This window comes from Alosa pseudoharengus, unplaced genomic scaffold, assembly GCF_046254945.1.
Source record: "Alosa pseudoharengus isolate Yale_2024_CS ecotype anadromous, Long Island Sound unplaced genomic scaffold, YU_APseudo_1.1 YU_APseudo_1.1_scf_23, whole genome shotgun sequence".
Taxonomy (NCBI): domain Eukaryota; kingdom Metazoa; phylum Chordata; class Actinopteri; order Clupeiformes; family Clupeidae; genus Alosa; species Alosa pseudoharengus.
Window position 1 is genome coordinate 12,858,401 of NW_027468685.1, and position 19,915 is coordinate 12,878,315.

General features: G+C 43.3%; 1 protein-coding gene across 2 annotated transcripts; it reads left to right on the forward strand.

Moving 5' to 3' along the window:
- The first annotated feature begins 62 nt into the window (after window positions 1–62).
- cap2 (cyclase associated actin cytoskeleton regulatory protein 2) lies at window positions 63–19,887 on the forward strand. 2 transcript variants are annotated; one of them, XM_076301607.1, is made up of 13 exons: window positions 63–210; window positions 4,609–4,733; window positions 4,998–5,098; window positions 6,616–6,693; window positions 11,934–12,077; window positions 13,201–13,286; window positions 13,606–13,711; window positions 15,859–16,042; window positions 16,218–16,396; window positions 17,432–17,555; window positions 17,750–17,832; window positions 17,952–18,092; window positions 18,246–19,887. In XM_076301607.1, the coding sequence occupies exons 2-13, from the start codon at window positions 4,619–4,621 to the stop codon at window positions 18,327–18,329; spliced, it is 1,425 nt and encodes a 474-aa protein (XP_076157722.1). In that variant the 5' UTR covers window positions 63–210; window positions 4,609–4,618; the 3' UTR covers window positions 18,330–19,887. The 2 variants fall into 2 exon arrangements, with proteins under 2 accessions (XP_076157722.1, XP_076157721.1); XM_076301606.1 differs by having other exon boundaries at window positions 64–210; window positions 11,931–12,077.
- Window positions 19,888–19,915: the final 28 nt, after the last annotated feature.

Consider the following 19,915-nt stretch of genomic DNA (forward strand, 5'->3'; position numbering starts at 1 on the left):
TCTGGGAATTATCCCTGTGTGTTTTCCCGGTCCTCTCGCAGGTTCACTGATGTTGCTTTATTTGGAAGTCCCGGAAGCGTTTGCTGCCCTGCTCAGTTGACTGACAAGAAGGCTTGGGGAAGGGACGCGTAGGGACCAGCTCGTTTGAGGACGTGTGGGAACAAGAAACAGAAATACAACACTGCCGTAATAACATTGAAGAGAAAACAGGTAAATAAACTTTATTTAATTATGGCAACCTCCTGAACCAAATAGTTGAGACAAGGATTCGATGGCGCGAGAGAGAGCGGGTGACTGGCGCGCTCCACTGAAACATGCGTGTATTGTGTGAGGAGACATTTGCTGTGTGTGCAGTTAAACAGAAGACACATCAGTAACAACAAAGGTTCGAACAAAAAGCCTTTTCATTTTCCATTCGTTTTCTCTCGTTATTGTGTAGCCTCTTTTTGTCCACAATCCATGGGGCTAGTTACATCACTGCGGAGGTAGATAGCAGGGTTCTTACAGCACCTGTCACGTTTCCCACTGAGGTTTAGATAGACCATGATAAATCAGAGCCACTACGTAAGATTTTATGTCCACATTATTGGACATAAGGCAGATATCCTTATAAAATACATAGAAGGTGTAAGGCTGTAAACACTGTTTAAACAATCTGTGTCTTCCTCAGGGAAATCACTGCTCAACACTTGCAATGCTGTGGTTCATTAATGTTAGTACTCACTGAAGTGTAGGAGCCTAATAATTATAGTTGGTGTTTTTTGTCAGTTATTGTTAAGGTATTATGCAGTTCAACATATATGTATGTCAGAAGTTTTAGTTATGTGATTGTGCGAGGCCATTCTCTCACCTTGATGGATACTGTGTGTGGGCCCTACCTCAGTGACTGGTCGCCCAATGTGTGGTTGAATGCGTCTGTCTGCGCATGTGTGTTTTTGTCTCCCACTTCAGACGCCTCATATAGCCCAAATATCAGATGGCAGTCTTGAACCCAGTTACATGCTTGGCCTGAAGGTCTGTGTCAATCTGCTGTAAACTATCTGAAGAGAGGCATCACTGTTAGAGCATCTGAAAGAAAACCAAGAGTAGACACTCTAAAGCATCCAAACACTTTTGGATAAAGTTGGGAATAAGTAAAGATTTTGTCCTTTCATTTCTAGTTCCTGGAAATTGATTGGTGATTTTATCACATCTAGCTTCATTTGACAAGATGAAGATGTAGGCTAGTCATGGACTTACCTTACCCAAAAGTCAGGATTCATCATGCAACTGTATCCACAATTCATGGATATTTATCCAATAAAAGGTTTCATGGTCTAAACAATTTGGGGTTCATTTTCAGATTAAGTGTTATTGAATTATTTTTGAACAGTGATTACGATAGTACACGTGATATGATTTGGACACATGGATTTGGACACACTATTACAGTAAACTACAGTAAATATCTTTAGTGTGTGTGGTCAAAATAAGGCATTTGAGGACATAAACTTTGAAATGTTTCACTCTTTTCTGATATTTTATCGATCAAACAACAAAAAATAACCCACAGATTGATTGGCTCTGAAAATAATCGTTAGTTGCAGCCCTGTAGTCAAATAGATTACAATCCACTTATTTCATGGTCCAGTTGGTTAGTCTGAATCTGGGGTTTTGAGGAAATATGTTTTGCATCTGTATGAGAATGAGTTAGAGAAATATGTTTTCTTATGTAAATAGGACACTAGCCACTTACCCTTACCCACATGGGTTTCTGAGTTGCATGGCAGTGTGCTGAGGCCTCACTTAAATGCTCCCATTCTCACTGACGACTCCCTGTGCCAGATAGCCACTGTGTTTATTGTATAGTTTCTGTAGAATGGACGAACATAGCTGAGACTGAACTGTAGATCAGAAAGTAGGCCTACATCCAGCATCCGGAGCAGAAGACATTGAGCAGGCTCTTAATGGCCAGATGCCACAGTGAGGCAGAATGGGGTATTGTGAGTGGTGAGTGTAGGGTTAGGCCTACAATGTCACACCCATCACTGTCTTTAGTTATTGGACTTGGAGCTCTCTCTCTCTCTCTCTCTCTCTCTCTCTCCCTTTCTCTTTATGTGTGGGTGTGTGGGTGTGTGTGTGTATGTGATTGCAGAAATAGTTGGTGAGGCCCACCTCTGGTATTTGACATGGCCTGGCGAATTCTCCAGAGATCACACCGATGATGTGTTGCTTTCCACATTGGGTCACTATTAATTATCACTGGCTCTGGCTCTCTCTCTTTCATTCTCTCTTCTTTTGTGTGAGTGTATCTGTCTATGTGATGGAGTGAGAGAGAGAGAGAGAGAGATTTAATGCGCTTTTTTGTATTTTCAATATATTTTTCTAAATATTATGTAACAGTGATATATTAAGGACAGTATTTTTACAGCGTCACTTAAACTCCACATACAGTGTCACCGTTTCCTGCCCCACTGTGATTACACTGCAGTGTCATGGCTGTTGTATTCACCCTGGACAAGTTAGGGTTGCTGAGTTAATATAGCATGTTCTGCAGAAATTCTTGTATGATTTAGGAATTAGGAGCAGCAAATCTGTTGTTCAGTGTTGATGCTGTATATTTCTGCCATCCAGCAAATAGTACTTGTTCTAGAACAGCATCATTAACCCTTAAAGGTGTACCGTCACTCCGGAGTGATGGGAATGTTGGAAAATTGACGTTCTAAAGAATATCTGGGTTCATTGAATTCAACCAGAGCCGTATAAATATCTATACGGCTCTGAATTCAACATAGAATTTTAGAACCTTCAATTGTTGCGGAACGGAATCTCATGTTGGAATGTTTAAAAACCCGCACCAGAGACGGTTGATAATTATATATTAAGGATCTTTGCCCGCACCTTTAAGGCTTAATAGAATATTCCATATAGAAACAGAATGTTTATGTGACTTGTTTCCTAAAATACCTCAATTGGACTCTAAATGACACAAATGAACTAAATGTTCCAGTTTATGTTTTGTTAATAATTCCATAAAGAACCTCAGAATGTTGCACTTGAGCATTTGATTAGATGTGCCAGCTTCTGATGGGCATGTTGTCATGTGAGACGCTCTGAATCTAAGTTATGAGACAGCCGTGGGCCTGGGGCTGGCGGAGAACTTCCCTGGGACGCCCCCAGCCTCCTCAGTCTGGAGTCCTTCTCCAGTTTCCTCTGGGGTGAAAACTCTTGTTCATGATATTCAACACAAGCATAAAATATGTCTGACTCACTAGAATGACATCACAGCGTACCATTAGCTCACTACCTCAGACACATTTTTCTTCCCTGTAGTTCAAGTCATCTCATTTCAGGTTATTTAGGTCAGCTTAACTTTGGTAGCCTGGAATAGTTGTAGCAGTTCTCATTATCCCAAGGTGCCTTACAAAAGTCTCAAGATATCTCAAGAGCAACCTTATGGCCAGACATAACATGAAATCAGGAGTGAAACCTTAAAGCTGGCCCATGGGGGAAAAGCTTGTGCAAACTCTGAACTGTGGACCTGATGCTTCTCTTTGAGGTTCTACAAGGGCCTCTTGGTTAGCAAAGATTTACAGGGGTTCAACTCCATTTATCTTTTCATCTTTATGATGGCCAAATAGACGTGTCAGAAATTGGAAAAAGAGCCCATAAACTCAAGAGCCCATGAAGAGCCAATCCATTTCTGATGAGGGACGGTACAGAGAGGCCCTCAGTGGCCCACTCTGTCCTTGCCCCTGGGCAAGAGTTGTGCTAGTGATGAATAATGGAGCCGGTCTCCTCTGAATTATTCAGCCGTCCCAGAAGGGGAGCCCTCTCCTCTCGCTGCTCTGGCTCTGCTCACCTGGAGAAAGTCCCAGGAGGGCACAGAGAGACCCATCAGCAGTCTGCTGTCCTGCTGCCCACAGGGTTTATTTCACTCACATGTAGTGTGTGTCTGTGTGTCTTTGTGTGTGTGCATCTCTCTCCCTGTAAGGTTTTATTCCGCTCCCTCTAGTTTAGCTGAGATATGCGGGCTATGCTCGCTGCATATTTCCACCCTGGGGAAGGTCTTTCCCCATGTTGGCCACGGTTGGTGTTCTGACAGGACAGGTTTGTGATGGATGAAGTTAGTGGAATGGTGTTTATTTCTCAGAGATGCTGCCTGTCACGAGTCAGCCAAGAGCATGGTTGCATGTTTTCACTGGAACAGATAGGTTTCAGTGATTTGCGTCATAAGGACTCTAAAAGATGGGTGCACTGGTGGCACTGTTGTGTGCAGAGTGTGTGTGTGTGTGTGTGTGTGTTTGTGTGGTCTTTGCATGAGTGTGCGTGAGTGTCTCTGTGTGTGTATTTGTCTGTGTGTATTTGTACTTTAATTGACAACTGCACTTCTCTCATTAGATGAATATTCCAGAAGTGTCACCATGTTAAGAAGGGTCAGATTCATGTTCTGGGACAGCATGTGTATGTCTGTGTTTGTGTTTATGAATGTTTATTGGAATTTGGTTCTGTTTCTTATGTGAGTGTGTCTACATGTTTGTATGTCTGAGGTTCAAGTGTGGAAGAGGTTAAAGTCTGGGCTTTAAGATGTATCACACACACAATATTCACACGTCATCCCTTTTGTAGACGCAGAAGCATGGAAACGCTCGTAGAGCGCCTGGAACAGGCTGTGATTCGCTTGGAGGAGGTGTCTGTCAAGTTACAGGACCGAGGCATGGCTAATGGAGACATGGTGAATGGAATAAATGGAGGTGAGTGAACTCCCGCCTCCACCTGAAGCAGGCCAGCAAACTGATCTCTTTAAAAAAGATTTTGTAGAATTTTTTTTAAAGTGATAAATTTACCTACCTCATTTGTTGTTCTTCACTTCTTGATCTGCTCTCTTCTTCACCCCACGTTTCCTCCTTTTCTCCATTCTTTCTTTCCTCTCCATCTCTCCATTCCTCCGCTTCTTCATTTCCATCCTCCCCCTCTTTCTCCTCTCCTCCTGTCCTCATCGTCCCTTCATGCCACAGTCTTGTCGGAGTGGATGGAGGCGTTTGATGTGCTCCTGAAGGGACCAGTGGCTGAGTATCTGAAGCACAGTCGAGCCATCGGGGACGATGTCGCCCAACATGTGAGTTCAAAAAAGAGAGAGATAAGGAGAATGATTAATAACCGAGAAGAGACAAACAGAGGGCTTTTTATGTACTTATACACCATCTCTTAAAAGCAGAGTCCGCGATTCTGGCAAAAGGTTGTTTATTTGAGCTTGATAGCCAATCAGATTTACACCGCTCTCCTCTGTACTCCTTACGCAAACTGTCGATTGGCTGGAATTGTGCTGGAGTTTTTTAAGCACACTGCTAGACAGGTAGACAGACGACTGTGAGGAGCAATTCAGTAAAACTGACAAAAAGGCAATTAAATTAGATTTGCGGACTCTCCTTTAAGCACTTTTCTTCATGACTGGACAAGCAAATAAAGATAAACCTTTCTGAGAGATTCAGACTGTCAAATGAGGTTGAATATGTGAGCTAAATAATCTTATTGTGTGTGTGTGTGTGTGTGTGTCTGTGTGTCTGTGTGTGTGTGTGTGTGTGTGTGTGTGTGTGTGTGTGAGTGTGAGTAAGACAAATATGTGTTATGCATAGTTGAGTCCTGTGCCACCGCCTTGGTAAAAACAGGTGATGGCCTGCTTGGTGCCAGCATTTGGTGGAGCTATTCAAAACACTGTCATGTTCTCTCCTCACACCAGCCCTGGATTCTTGCACATGGATTAGAGAAAGGGGACTCTCAACATTTACAAGATTTTATTTCTCTCTCCTTGGCTCAAGTGTAAATCTTGGACAGAGGTTTTTCTGTCTCCCGGCCGGAGGAGCAGCTTTCTCAGATCTCTCGCTCTGTCTCTTGCTCTGACAGCACTGGATGAGGGGAAGGGGTGAGAGAGAGTTCAGTTGTATGTTTCTTTTTTCTTTGTTCAATCAGGCAGGCCTGCCTTTTAAGGTATTGTAAAGCCCTGCAATGGAGAACAGTTCCACTCTCTCTCTCTCTCTCTCTCTGCGCAGAGTTCAGAGAGACCTCATCAAGAAGGGAGCAGACTGAGAAAAGAGAGTGAATGAGAAAAAAGACAGAGAGAGAGAGTTAGCATACAGAGAGAGAGAGTTAGCATACAGAGAGAGAGAGTTAGCATACAGAGAGAGAGACCGAGAGAGAGAGGGGGAGTATATAGAGAAAATGCATGCATAGAAAGCGAATTACGTCGAAATCATGTGTAAGAGAGAAAGATTTGGACTATGTCTCAAACCTCCCACTTGCACACTTCAAATACTTACATTACAGCTATTGGGACAATACTAACCATCTAAAAGTGGTCACAGAGGAGACCTGATAGGAGGAGAAAGAAACTGATGTTTCAGAGTGAGGAATATAGTGAGAGTCATACATGCAGACAGAATGAATTAGTTAATAGTGGGGAAGGGTTTTCAGACACACACACACACACACACACACACACACACACACACACACACTACACACGGGGGAAGAATGGATTATCAAGCTCATGCAAATCTCAGTGGCATGTTTTTGGTACTTCATGGTTTTTATTTGTTTTTATGTCAAATTGTGTTGGTGTGTTTGTTTACCTAACAGGCCGAGATGGTAAACAGTGCTCTGCAAGTGGAGAGAGCCTTCCTCAAGATGGCCAGCACACACCAGGAGCCAGCTCAGGTGTGTTTTGTGTGCATGTGTGTTTGTGCGTGTGTGTCTGTGTGTCTGTGTACGAGTTTTAAGAGTGCACACTGCCCATACTGCAGATGTACTTGTCAGTGACCATTCTGTACGTATTTCCTGTCGACACATTGTCTATTCTAGACTAGCACTGATATTCTATGACAGGACATTCCTTCATGTAACTCCTTGTCCATGCTGAACAGACATTCCAACATCCAGCAGAATTGCACATTTCCTTCTACTGCCTCAAGATAATTAACGGCTGTTGGCCTCTATCTACATAAACATCTCTGCTGCTCCTATATGTATCAGGTACTCTACCTCACAACTACACGTGGTACTGGGCGTTGCTGTCATTGCCCTCATCTCCAGCAGAATGGTGCATCCTCCCCAAATTACAGTGTTATATTTCCCATGCAGGGCATTCATATTTGGTCATCCAGTTTCCCATAATCCACGGCTCGGACTCTTGTGTTTAAAGCATGAGTCCTCTCCGCTCTGGGGGCAGCCATGCGTTCTGTACACACAGGGATTACCTTGGCTTGCAAAGAGAACCGCCAATGCACCACATTCCCAATGCATTCACACAGCCAGGGGAAGTGTGTGTGTGTGCGTGTGTGTGTGTGTGTGTGTGTGTGTGTGTGTGTGTGTGTGTGTGTGTGTGATGTCATTCCATCGGAGCGCGATGTGCTGTGTCCGGACTGGCTGACCAAAGGGCGAAAGTCCAAACAGGAAGTGATTAGCTCCTCTCTCGTGGGTCATTGGATGTTGCATTGGCCCCTCGGCAGGGGTCAGTGATTCCTAGTGCTGATCCCAGGTCAGAACTCTGGGCTTTGCAAGTCACAGCAAACGGTCCTCAGGATTCCCCCTCTATCTTCGAGACCTGGAAGAGAACAACGCAAAACTGATGGTCATAAAATGTTTTGAGGAACTATGCTGGAAGATCACACACATCATAAACTGAAAATATTGCCTCATTTTTTCAGATTTTTGGAGGTAGCTTCTGGTAACTCTCTCTCTCTCTCTCTCTCTCTCTCTCTCTCTGTGTGTGTCTGTGTGTGTGTGCCAAAGAAATGGGTGTGTGCATGTTTGAACACTGGTGACGTTCCCAGCATAGTGTGCAAAAGAACAGAGTGAGAATGAGATTCTAAGAGAGAGGAAGAGAGAGTCTGTTAACCCAGGACAGATAGACAGTAACGCCCCCCCCCCCTCTCTCTGCTCAACCGTGAAAAGGGGAAGGGGGTTGAGGTCTTACAGGACACAGCCTCAGTGCACCCTCAGGCACATCAGGCTCTCAGTGCACCCTGCATTACATTGACCACGTAAAGTTACAAGTTACAAGTAAAACAATTTAGTAAAACAAGCAGGAAATTAACAGAAAATATGTTGACCTAACAAAAAGGCGTTTTTAAAAAATACACACATTCCTGAATGGTAAGGAATCATACACGTGTAACTCAGTCGTATATCAACATTTCTGCCTAGTTGTATGATTGTAAACACTAGTTTGTCTCACCATCCAGGCACTAAGCCAACTGAATTCCCTTGTTTGGCTTGAGGCCAGTGATACCAACCGCCAGGATAAGCCTTTGACTTTCCAACCGCAACAATATTGATTCCAATACCAAAGCAAGTCCAGCCAAGGAGTATGAATTAAGTGCAGGCTGAATTTCATGGCACAGTAATGTGTCACATGGGTGCATGCCTTTATAATTAAGTGATGTATGGGAGTACATGTATTTGACTCGTGCTGCTTGATTCTCCAACAATGAATAGCTAATAGCTGAGGGTCACTCTGCATTCAGGTACAGCCCTGGAGTAATGTGCTGTCTCATGAGTCTTTAGTCACTAAGTTTAACGACTAAGATTCAAGGGTGGGTAGAGAGAGAGTGGTAGAGAGAGAGTGTCTGAAGCACAGAGGAGAGCGTTTGTTTTTCAACGGTGTGGAGTTTGCCTGGGAACAGCTCTACACCCTCCTCCTCTCTGTCTCAGACTCCGTGCCCACTTTGTGTGTGTGTGTGTGTGTGTTTGTGTGTGTCTCTCTCTCTCTGTGTGTGTGTGTGTGTGTGTGTGTGTGTGTGTTTGTGTGTGTGTGTGTTTGTGTGTGTCTCTCTCTGTGTGTGTGTGTGTGTGTATGTGTGTGTGTGTGTGTTTGTGTGTGTCTATCTGTGTGTGTGTGTGTGTTTGTGTGTGTGTGTCTGTGTGTGTGTGTTTGTGTGTGTCTCTGTGTGTGTGTGTGTGTGTGTGTGTGTGTGTGTGTGTCTGTGTGTGTCTGTGTGTTTGTGTGTGTGTGTTAGTGGAAGAACTCCAGTGACTCATATCAGACCTTTCTCCTGAATACACAGCACTGCCATCACACACAACTGCTCACAGACGCACACTCCATCATGCACAGCGCATATCCACAAATGCATTTCATCTTGTTAATGGACACTGATAGTACTTCTACAGATTTCACAACACACACTCACACAGGCCACCAAACATACTCTTATACACTTCTGTATACAGGTGCCATCTACTCTCTCTCTTTCTCTCTATCTCCCCTTCACTCATATTCACACACACACACACACACACACACACACACACACACACACACACACACACACACACACACACACACAGTGTATGTTTAATCCAGACCCTTGGACACTCAGGAGAAGAAAGTACCCTTACACACACAGATGTAGTCACACACTAACAGGGCCATTCTCTCCATGTGCTTGTGCCTGCACTCTGTGACTTTTTATGGGCATGTTCTATATTTGTGTCTGTGTAGCTGCAGTGGGGTCACGTGAGCGTTGCTGGATCCATCTTCTCCGTGTGTGTGTGAGTGTGTGTGTGTGTGTGTGTGTGTCTGTGTGTTCACTCAGTTTGCAGCTGTTACTTGACCCCCCACCCCGTCCAGACTCTCACAGCCACACACAGTCACACACACACACACACACTCTGACATACACGCTCCCACACGCTCCACAACGTCTCATGTGGGTCGTCACCTCGTAAAGCACCACTCATCTCTCTCATCACTGGAGCTGGAAGGGTTCTCATCATCAGTGGATGCTCAGACGATGCTGGTGGTTTACTTGTTAATCGGTTTAAGACACCAAATTATGTCAGAACTTGAAACAGCCTCTCAGGTCATCCACTAAATTAAGGCTCTCGATTGTAATCTCTATCCCTTACTCTCTCCCTCCTCCTCCTTCTCTCTCATTCATGGTCTGTTCATCAGATGTGTGTTCATGCTACTCCTCCCCCATTCCTGAAATGGCCCAGTGATAAGACTTCTATTTCAGTCTCATTCTGTGTGTGTGTGTGTGTGTGTGTGTGTGTGTGTGTGTGTGTGTGTGTGTGTGTGTGTGTGTGTGTGTGTGTGTGTGTGTGTGTGTGTGTGTGTGTGTGTGTGTGTGTGTGTGTACGTGTGTGAGAGAGAGAGGTCTCAGAGTATGTGAAACTTCTTACCATTCCCAAAAGGGCCACCTCTGTTTTTATTTACCTACTACCCCTGTCTGTCTTTGATGTTGTTGATAAGAGCGACAGCAGTGATTGGTTCAGCAGATCAGTATAATCTGTGTAATTGTCTCTCCCTATGAAAAGAAGAGGTGTATGTGTTGAGTGGTAGTGGATGAACCATGTTTTTGAGACAGTGAAGAACCTCGCTCTTGTGTCCGGGTGAAGGGCGTTCTCACACACAGTCAGCAGCTGGTGACAGAGGAGCCATTATCAGCAGCAATGAAAATCATGTGTGTGTCATTGAGGAGGAATTAAATTTGAAAACGAGAAAAAAAGATGCATCTTTCCATGTCATTCTTTCTCTTACTCTCTTTATCTATCTCTCTCTCTCTCTCCCTCTCTGTCTCCATCACTCTCTATGTCTATGTATGATGTTTATTGCAGCACATTAAGTGGCATGGCAACTACTTCACTTATCCAGATAAGAAAAGTCCTGCAATCTTAGTTGTCAGTGTATGGATGTGAGTGCATATATTTGTACAAAAGTGTGTGTGTGCGCTTGTTCGTGTGGGTGCGTATATGCACGTGTGTGTGTGTGTATGAGTAAGAGTGTAAGAGTGTAAGAGTGTGTTTGTGTTGGTCCTAAACACTGTGTGAAGGTAAAGCACTCATACACAAATACCTGTGCAAAAAAACAACTGAATCTCAGATATGCTCAGAAACCCTAGAAAGAATCATCACTGCTGGCATCACCATGGTGCTAGTCTGAACTCACACGCTTGTTCGTGTGGGTGCGTATATGCACGTGTGTGTGTGTGTATGAATAAGAGTGTAAGAGTGTGTTTGTGTTGGTCCTGAACACTGTGTGAAAGGTAAATTGTAAACAGAGGGCTTGAGTGTGGCCTTACAAGGCCAGAGGGATCTCCCAGCCAGTGGAGGAATGCTGGGTGGGGGTGGGGTGGGGTGCAGGGTTGTTCTGGAAGTTTCAATGGAAAAAAAGTCCTTCTATTATATCCCTGCGTCACGGTCATTTAGTAGGCTATGGCCCTGCTCGGGTCATTCTGCAGCTGAACCATGCATCAGCAGGGAAAGTGGTCCTTAGCAACTCACTCATACAAAAACACACACACACTCACTTACTCACTCACTCACTCACTCACTCACTCACAAACAGCACATCTATAGCAGCACAGAGAGGGAACAGCATTCATACACAAATACCTGTGCAAAAAAACAACTGAATCTCAGATATGCTCAGAAACCCAAGAAAGAATCATCACTGCTGGCATCACCATGGTGCTAGTCTGAACTCACTCAGCTCTGTGTGGTGGAGTGATGGTGGCATGTTTGAACAGTGTCTCCATTAACCCTTAAAAGTGTAGGTTTTTGAACATTCTAAGTTCCGCAACAATTGAAGGTTCTAAAATTCTATGTTGAATTCAATGAACCCAGATATTCTTTAGAACGTTCATTTCCCAACATTCCCGTCACACCGGTGTGACGGTACTCCTCTAAGGGTATAAATAAAGAATGGAATAAAGCCATGTGGTCAGTGAGAAGGCAGCTAAATACATAAATGCATTCCTGGAAACTACAGGGCATGCACCTGGCCAGGAATGAATTCCTGAAACATTTTGTTGAACGTTTTATATACTCATATTTATCTCTCTTCTTCCATTCCTCCATTCCTCCCTCCCTGTCCTTTTCTTTCTCTCATCTCCTCTCGGCTCTTCCTTCCTCTCCTTACCTCCCTCCTGTCTTTTCCTCTGGCTCTCAAGCAGACGGAGCTAGCTGACCTGTTGCGGCCGCTCTCGGAGAAGATTCAGGAGGTGCAGAGCTTCCGGGAGAAGCACCGCGGCAGCAACTTCTTCAACCATCTGTCAGCCATCAGCGAGAGCATCCCGGCCCTTGGTTGGGTGGCCATAGTAAGACCCTCACAGCTGCATGCTGCACTGTTGGTAGTGTTGTGATTTAGTTGGTAGCATGGATGAGGAAGTTGGAAATATCCTCACCCCCAACAACATGCCAAGACACCTCCTGTGGCTCAAGGTAGTGTAACTGGTCGAGCAAAGAGGCAGCCACGCCAAGGCCGTAGGTTTGATACCTCTGTGGTATACATGCTGATGGAACTGTATGCTTGCAGTATAATGTAATCTGCTAAATAGATGAATGAATGTGATACAACCAGGCTGCAGCAGATGATGTGTAGTCCATCATTATCCACTATTAGGCAACGGTATACCTAAACGTATGGTCATATACCAGAACAGCTGACTGTGCCCAGACATCATGGCCAAACCAGGAAGACAGAAGAGTGCTTAGATTTTAGGTGAACATTTTGTATAGACACAAAAGGCTCTACATATAGAAGATGTTTTATGACTACTGAAAAAGCTTACTGGCCCATGTAATGGATTCCGAAAGAGATCTGTTTGAGATTGTTTATTGTATAAGCACAAGTGTCGTTAGTCTTTAGAGTGCAGTTCAGAACCTGTTGTTTTTCTTGCTCCGCAGAACCTCACCCCTTTACATCCCTAAAACCCAGTCAGATAAAAAGAAAACTGTGTATAGTTCTGTTTACACAGCCACAGAGCAGCCAGAGCTGTTGACTGGGACAAAGCAGCCTCAGACCAGCGCTAGTGGACCTGGGATGGAGCTCTGGATTCTGTCACAAACTCGGTCCGCAAGCCGGCTCAGATAACTCATCTCTGGGCCGTTTGTAAAAAAAATATTCCCAATCCCTCCCTGTGTCCGCGCCCTCTGCTTTTACATTGGGAGATCTGGCCTGCTGGGTGATATACTGTCGGCGCTGGGCACTCCCAGACTCACCGGCCCTGAGCTGCCGACACACTCAGCTGATAGAGATCTCTGTTATTTGGACATCCGTGTGAGGACGGACTAGAGAAAGTACACACAGGCTGCCTTCAACAGACCCACTCTCTCTGTGGCAGTTTTGTGACCTGTCTTTATCATCTGTCTTTCGTTTCGTTCTTTTCAATCTATTTCTTTCTGTTTCCATTTGTCTAACTCTCTCTCTCTCTCTCTCAGGGTCAAAAGCCAGGCCCCTATGTGAAAGAGATGAATGATGCAGCCATGTTCTACACCAACAGAGTCCTGAAGGACTACAAAGACTCGTGAGTGTCATTGTTTCACTGGTCTGGGAACAGGAAATATGCACTTTAGTGTCAAAAAGAGAATTACTTTGAAACAACAAGGACTATCTTAGATATGTACACTCTCATTTAGTTTTAGTTGACATATAAGTTACTTTTAAAAATGTATAGATATACAGTATATTAGAAAATATGTTATGGACAGAGTGCTATTAGTATACTGAACAGATGTTTTGTTGTGTGACATACCAGTTTGGACAGAGACCAATTATATACCGTACTGTAAAATGTTTTGAGGAAGTAAGGCTAGTCTGTGAGGATATGTTTGTGTGCCCTACAGTGATGCACGTCATGTGGACTGGGTGCGCTCTTATCTTAGCATCTGGACTGAAATGCAGGAGTTCATCAAACTGTACCATGCCACTGGCCTTGCCTGGAGTACAACTGTAAGTCTCGCCAACAGTGTGTGTGATGAATATAAACACAACAAATATTTACTGTATGATTGTCTAAGCTTTGTCTATGTGCCATGGTACTTGAGGTGTGTGTGTACTGTATGTGTGCCACAGAAAGACACTTGAGATGGCAAGATGGGGGTGGCTTAGTGTCAGCTGTCCCCCATGCTGTGAGGTGTCAGTGTGTGTGCTTGACTTTTGTGTGTGTGTGTGTGTGTGTGTGTGTGTGTGTGTTAAGGAGTGTGTGGTTAAGACAGGTGGTCCTCAGGGTCTTGTTCAATAGGGTTTCTTTTGGAGGAAAAATACTCCAACAAAAGCCTACTGTGTCCCGGGATATCACACCTGCTCTCACACACACGCCACATGTAATCTAAACTGCCACACTGCTGTTCCATTCTCATTAGCCTACAAATACCACACACACACACACACACACACACACACACACACACACACACACACACACACACATACACATACACACACTTAGACCAGGATAGAAGGATAAACAGCAGCACAGAGAGGGGAACAGCACTCATACACAAATACCTGTACAAAAACAACTGAACACACACCTCACTACACACATATCTCACTGCACACATATGCTTGACTAGATACAACGAAATAGCACATTCTAAAAAAAGAGAATAAACAAACAAAAGCCACACTTCACACTCTGTTCACAGACTGTATCAGTCCTTGTTACACACACACTCTTTGTTTCTCTCTGTTGCTCTCGGGGTTGGCTTTCTTCTGTTGGTTTGTTTGTTTGACTGATGAGTTCTGATGTCACAGTGCTCAGGTCAGAGGCCAAAGGGTGGATCTGTGCAGACTACAACTGGTCGTGTGTGTGTATGTGAGCGAGAGAGAGCAAGAGAGAGAGAGGGGGGGGGGTTTAGTTGGTTATTTTAAGGACATTTCTATGTTGGAGTACTTAATAGAAGTAAAGGAAGGTGTATTGCAAAGGGGATGTCTTTATACCATTGTTATACCCAATTTACCTGCCATTTGTAAGTTGATAAACTCAACTAAAAAAGTGGTGCTTATTCAGGAATAACTCCTGCAAATAAAATAAAAAAACTGCAAATATACTGTACCATTACCTCTGGAAACATTACTCGAAACAAAACAATTGTTGTTATTTTACACTAGTCATATAGTGGCAAAAGAAGGCATCCAGTCTGTCAGTAACAGCTGTGTGTGTGTGTGTGTGTGTGTGTGTGTGTGTGTGTGTGTGTGTGTGTGTGTGTGTGTGTGAGAGAGAGAGGTAGAGAGAGTCAGATAGAGTGTGGGTGGGTGAGGCAGAGAGGCAGAGGGAGCGCATTAGCTGGCTTCTGGACAGTTAACACCTGTTGCCTTGAGAAGGGTCATGTTAAGAGCAGCTCTTTAACCAAACACGTAGCTGAAAGAGGTCATTGTGTTGACAGTACTTTGAAAGCCAGACAACAAATGCTATCACAGTTTACCTCAAATGAACATAAGAACCTAATACTGCAGTATATACACTCTGTGTCAACAGTATACAAATAATGTGGATGTTCATGTAAATAAACATGTATACACACAAATACACAGACACGTGTAGGTATAAGTTAAGACACTAAGTGGCTAGAGGAAAAGCCCTTTTTGAGGCAGAACAAGAGGTCCCACAACTGCTTGAGTTTTGTTTGCTGCCTTGTACTCCCCCTACAGGTGTGCTCAGATTACTGCAGTAGAAGTTATAGAAACAGCATCTCAGCTGGATCATTTCAGTGGATATGAAAAGGCATGTCGGTATAAACAGAACCTACAGTGATAATAATACTAAGAACAGATATAGGTTAGAACACCAGTCAAGAGGAACCAATGTGAAGATTTAAATCTTCCATCATATACAGAACCCGTCTGTATCCATTTGTCTCTCTGCCCTATATCACCCTCTGACTTAACTTTTATATTCAGCACACACAAACACACACAGTTTATCATTGCAATGAATTCTACCTCTATCCTATTAATTATCTCACAAAACAATATAACTAGTCAATGCGCATGGTGGGTACAGCACTAAGTATATGACCCGGGTCATCAGTGTCAGGTACTTGGGAATGACCACCCTTCTCTCTTCTTCTCTACCCCTGTTCCCCTCTCCTCAGGGTCCCATCGCCCCGGCCTCCCTGTCCGGCCCTGCTCCTGTAGGTCCTTGTCCCCCGCCTCCTCCACCACCCCCCGGCCCTCCGCCAGTCTTCACCGATGAGGAGGGACCCAAGCAGGGTGGCCCCTCTGCCCAGAGGTCAGCCCTGTTCGCCCAGCTCAACCAGGGAGCGGACATTACTAAAGGTGTGTCCAATGGGCTAATAGCAGCAGTAATGGAGGAAGAGGCGGGAGCTGCTATCACTAAGCTGCTGCAGTATGCCCTTGAGCCCATGCCTACCATGTTCATCCTGGCAATTAACAATTAACAGTGTTTACCGCGTCGTATTTCCTGAGCAGATGTATTGTCGCTCTTTCTCAGTTCTGAAGCACGTGTCTGATGAGCACAAGACCCATAAGAACCCAGGACTGCGGTCTCAGGGTGGACCACAGCAGGGGCAGCAGCAGCAGGCCTCGCCCGCTAAATCCAAAAACCAGAGGAAGAAACAGAACAAGAAGCACCCCCCTGTGCTGGAGCTGGAGGGGAAGAAGTGGAGAGTGGTGTGTGCAGCAGAACATCACATAACACACTGTCAGCTTTATCATCCTGAGGCTCTTTCTCACTGCCTCAGACCTCATTTCACCATGGGAATAAGCAGTGGTTAAAGTGGGATTTGGCAGGTGGGGGAACCCTAAAATTCAGTGTCGTTGCAACAGGGAAAAATTACTCACCGTTGGACAACATATTGAGTATCGTGGTGTAGCAATACTTTTTGGACAAGAATTGCTAGATTCTTGGTCACCTCTGTACACGCGAAAAATTTACTCACCATTTATTTTAACAATATCATTGCGCTATATCGTTGGTATAAAAGAATATATACTGCTCAAAGAAATGTAAGGGAACACTTCAATCATACACTGGATCGGTACTCTGATACTGTTTGGTTCTGAGCACAAGTAAAACTTTTGAGGTGAGTGTTTTATTTTGCAAGAACTGTCAGACATTCTGTGAATGTAGTTTGAGAATGGAGAAAAGGGTGGAAGGTTTCAAAAAATGTGTTTTAACAATTGTGGAAAATTGCAAGTGTTCCCTTAATTTTTTTGAGCAGTATATTTATTATTAATTTATCTGAGGTGGCGGAACTGTGTTCCAACCCACCCCACCCCCACACCCCCCACACACACACTTTAACCCCTGGGAATAAGGGAGGAGGGATGTGCAGAGAAGACCCCAGCTGCACTAGAGTGTTATCCAGCATAGCCACAGTACAAAACAGACCATTTAGAAACGCCATCTAGAAACAGGTTTTTGAATTACTTTTTGTGAATGAATTTTAGATGATTCTAACATTTTATCGGCACAGCACTACAAATGCTATTTCTTTTATGGTTCGCATTATATGGAAATAGTATATGTTGTGCTGACTGGTTCAACAATTGTAGAATGTTCAGCTATATTTGTTAATATCCATGGAGTTTTGTTTGCCCACAAATTTTCTCAGTTGGCTGCCACTGTGCAGATATAGCAGACAAGGCGAGTTGCTTGAGTGAATCTGGTGTTCCATGGTGTGTTCTGTCTTATTCTATGAATAGGAGTACCAGGAGCAGGCCCATGATCTGGTGATAGCGGAGACAGAGCTGAAGCAGGTAGTTTATATCTTCAGCTGTAACAACTCGACAATTCAGATCAAAGGCAAGGTCAACTCCATCATCACAGGTAAGTGCTTGTTGCTCTATCTCAAAGTTATATACTGTGTGTGTGTATATATATATATATATATATACTGTACACACACACACACACATATATATATATATATATATATATATATATATATATATATATATATATATATATATATATATATACAGTATGTGGTTCCTGAGTTTCTCTTACGTCTGTCTCCATAGATAACTGTAAGAAACTGGGCCTAGTGTTTGACAATGCTGTGGGAATCGTTGAAATAATCAACTCCAAAGACATTAAGATTCAGGTGAGCTTAGCAAAAATGTTTGGCAGGGAAATCTTACAGTAATCTTACGACAAGCATTTGTATAACATTTAACTCTGGATTGGCTGCAGTGGAGTGTCAATGGAGTTTCTTTTTGCTAGGTGATGGGGAAAGTACCCACCATCTCCATCAACAAGACAGAAGGCTGCCACGTGTACCTGAGCCAAGAGGCACTGGACTGTGAGATCGTCAGTGCCAAGAGCTCTGAGATGAACATCCTTATACCACAGGGCGATGATTATGTGAGTGTGGTTGTATAGAAAATGCAAGTAGGCCTGTGTTTGAGGGAGAAGATGTTTTATTACTTGACGCTTTTGAATGCAATGAATGAATTTCTTTCCTTGATAGTATTGAAATACACATTCTTTAATTTGACATGTTTGTGCGATTCACAGAGAGAGTTCCCAGTCCCAGAGCAGTTTAAGACCGTCTGGGATGGCTCCAAGCTGGTGACGGAGCCCACAGAGATGGCTGGCTGATCTGATGACGCTTCTCCCCACTCCTGGTCCGCATCTCTACAATCATCTCCTGTCCTCCTCCCTACTCCCCTTCTCTCCCAACTCACTGCACTTTTAATAGTAAACTCCGTCCAAGATCAGACCGACTGTGTAAAAAAAGGGATTATAACACACAGACACCACTGCTTTAGATAGGTATTGGGTTGGAAATTGATCTAGGGTTTTACTGCCAAATGAAATTGTTTGAAAAGGGACATTTGGAGGTAAAATGTCCTCTTCAGATCCAGCCCGTACATAGCAATTGATATATTTCCTAGGCACTTTCAATGCGTAGTTTGAGTATTATGTCAAAACCATTGTAGTCCCATTTGTCAAAACCATTGTAGTTATTTTTCATCTACCTGCAGTCTATTCTTCTTGTTTGCAATTATGTTTGTGCTATACTCTTGACAAAAAAAATCTTCTTAATAATTGTAATGAGGCCTTTCTACCACTCAAATTGTTCATAACCAGTTTCAGATTCAATTGGGCAGCTCCACTGTTCTACATTTTCGCCCCATTTTTTAAAAAACAATTGATTCTCAGACATTTTTTATACATCATTTGATTGTGTGGATTTTTGTGTGCTTTTTTTTATTTTACAAGTAGTTCTCATAATTTTTCGATTCAAGATTCAACCACAAAAGTTGCTGAGTGATGATCACTGAGAGAAATCTTTTGTGCCAAGGATGATACAGCATTGAAGAGTATCTGTTTTTTTAAGCAAGAAGTAGGGGTTATCAATTTTCAGTGGCAGATAGTTTTATCTCGACAAATGGAATGTTTTCATTGAGGTGTACCATCACTCACAATTTATTTGGCAAATGTTATAACTGTCAATAGTCACTGGTTCTATATAGCAGACCAATTCTGAGGGGTAAGTTATGAAGTTGGCTCAACAAGTTAGCTGGCTAACTTTTGTGGTGTATTCCGGTAAGCAGAATTGACAAGTGATGGGCTCCATTTTACTGAAAATCATGGCAGTGGCCATACAAATCTGGACAATGTATGAGAAATCCAATGCCTAAATCGTACTTATATGGATATGTGGTCTGGATAGGCACAGAAAAAAAGTCTAATTTGATTTTGTTTAATGACAGGATCATACCGGTTGGATATGTTGTGAAATGTGTTGAAAAGGAAAGCAGCAATTCACTATAATGCCACTATGATCACAAGTTCCCTGGTGTGTTGTGTCTGTCTGTTGCTTAAAATGCAAAAAAAACAAAAACAAAACTGAGATGCTTAAATGACTTCACATACGCACTGTACGCTTGTTGTCTATTGGAAACGTTACTCTAAACACCTTAAAGCCTGGCTAGAAGTTGATCTTCACTGGTAAAACCCATGCCTTAATAAGTGTAAGTGTGCACACAGTAGTACTTCAATGTACAGAAATGCTTTATTTCCATATATCATATTTTTGGTAATCTGAAACTGGATATAGCCAGATATTGACATGTTGGATCCAAATGAGTTATCTACAAACAACTGTAAAATGTTTAACCCCTATTTTTCAAAATAAAAAAGTGTCATAAGATTTGGAACTCTAAATATTAATGACATAA

What these genes read in the sequence shown, in the direction of transcription:
- cap2 (XM_076301606.1), top strand. Translation starts at nt 4,619, where the DNA reads ATGGAAACGCTCGTAGAGCGCCTGGAACAGGCTGTGATTCGCTTGGAG. An exon ending in CCCTTGGTTGGGTGGCCATA is followed by an intron (nt 12,078 to 13,200) that starts GTAAGACCCTCA and finishes TCTCTCTCTCAG; the next exon opens with GGTCAAAAGCCAGGCCCCTA. An exon ending in CTGAAGGACTACAAAGACTC is followed by an intron (nt 13,287 to 13,605) that starts GTGAGTGTCATT and finishes TGTGCCCTACAG; the next exon opens with TGATGCACGTCATGTGGACT.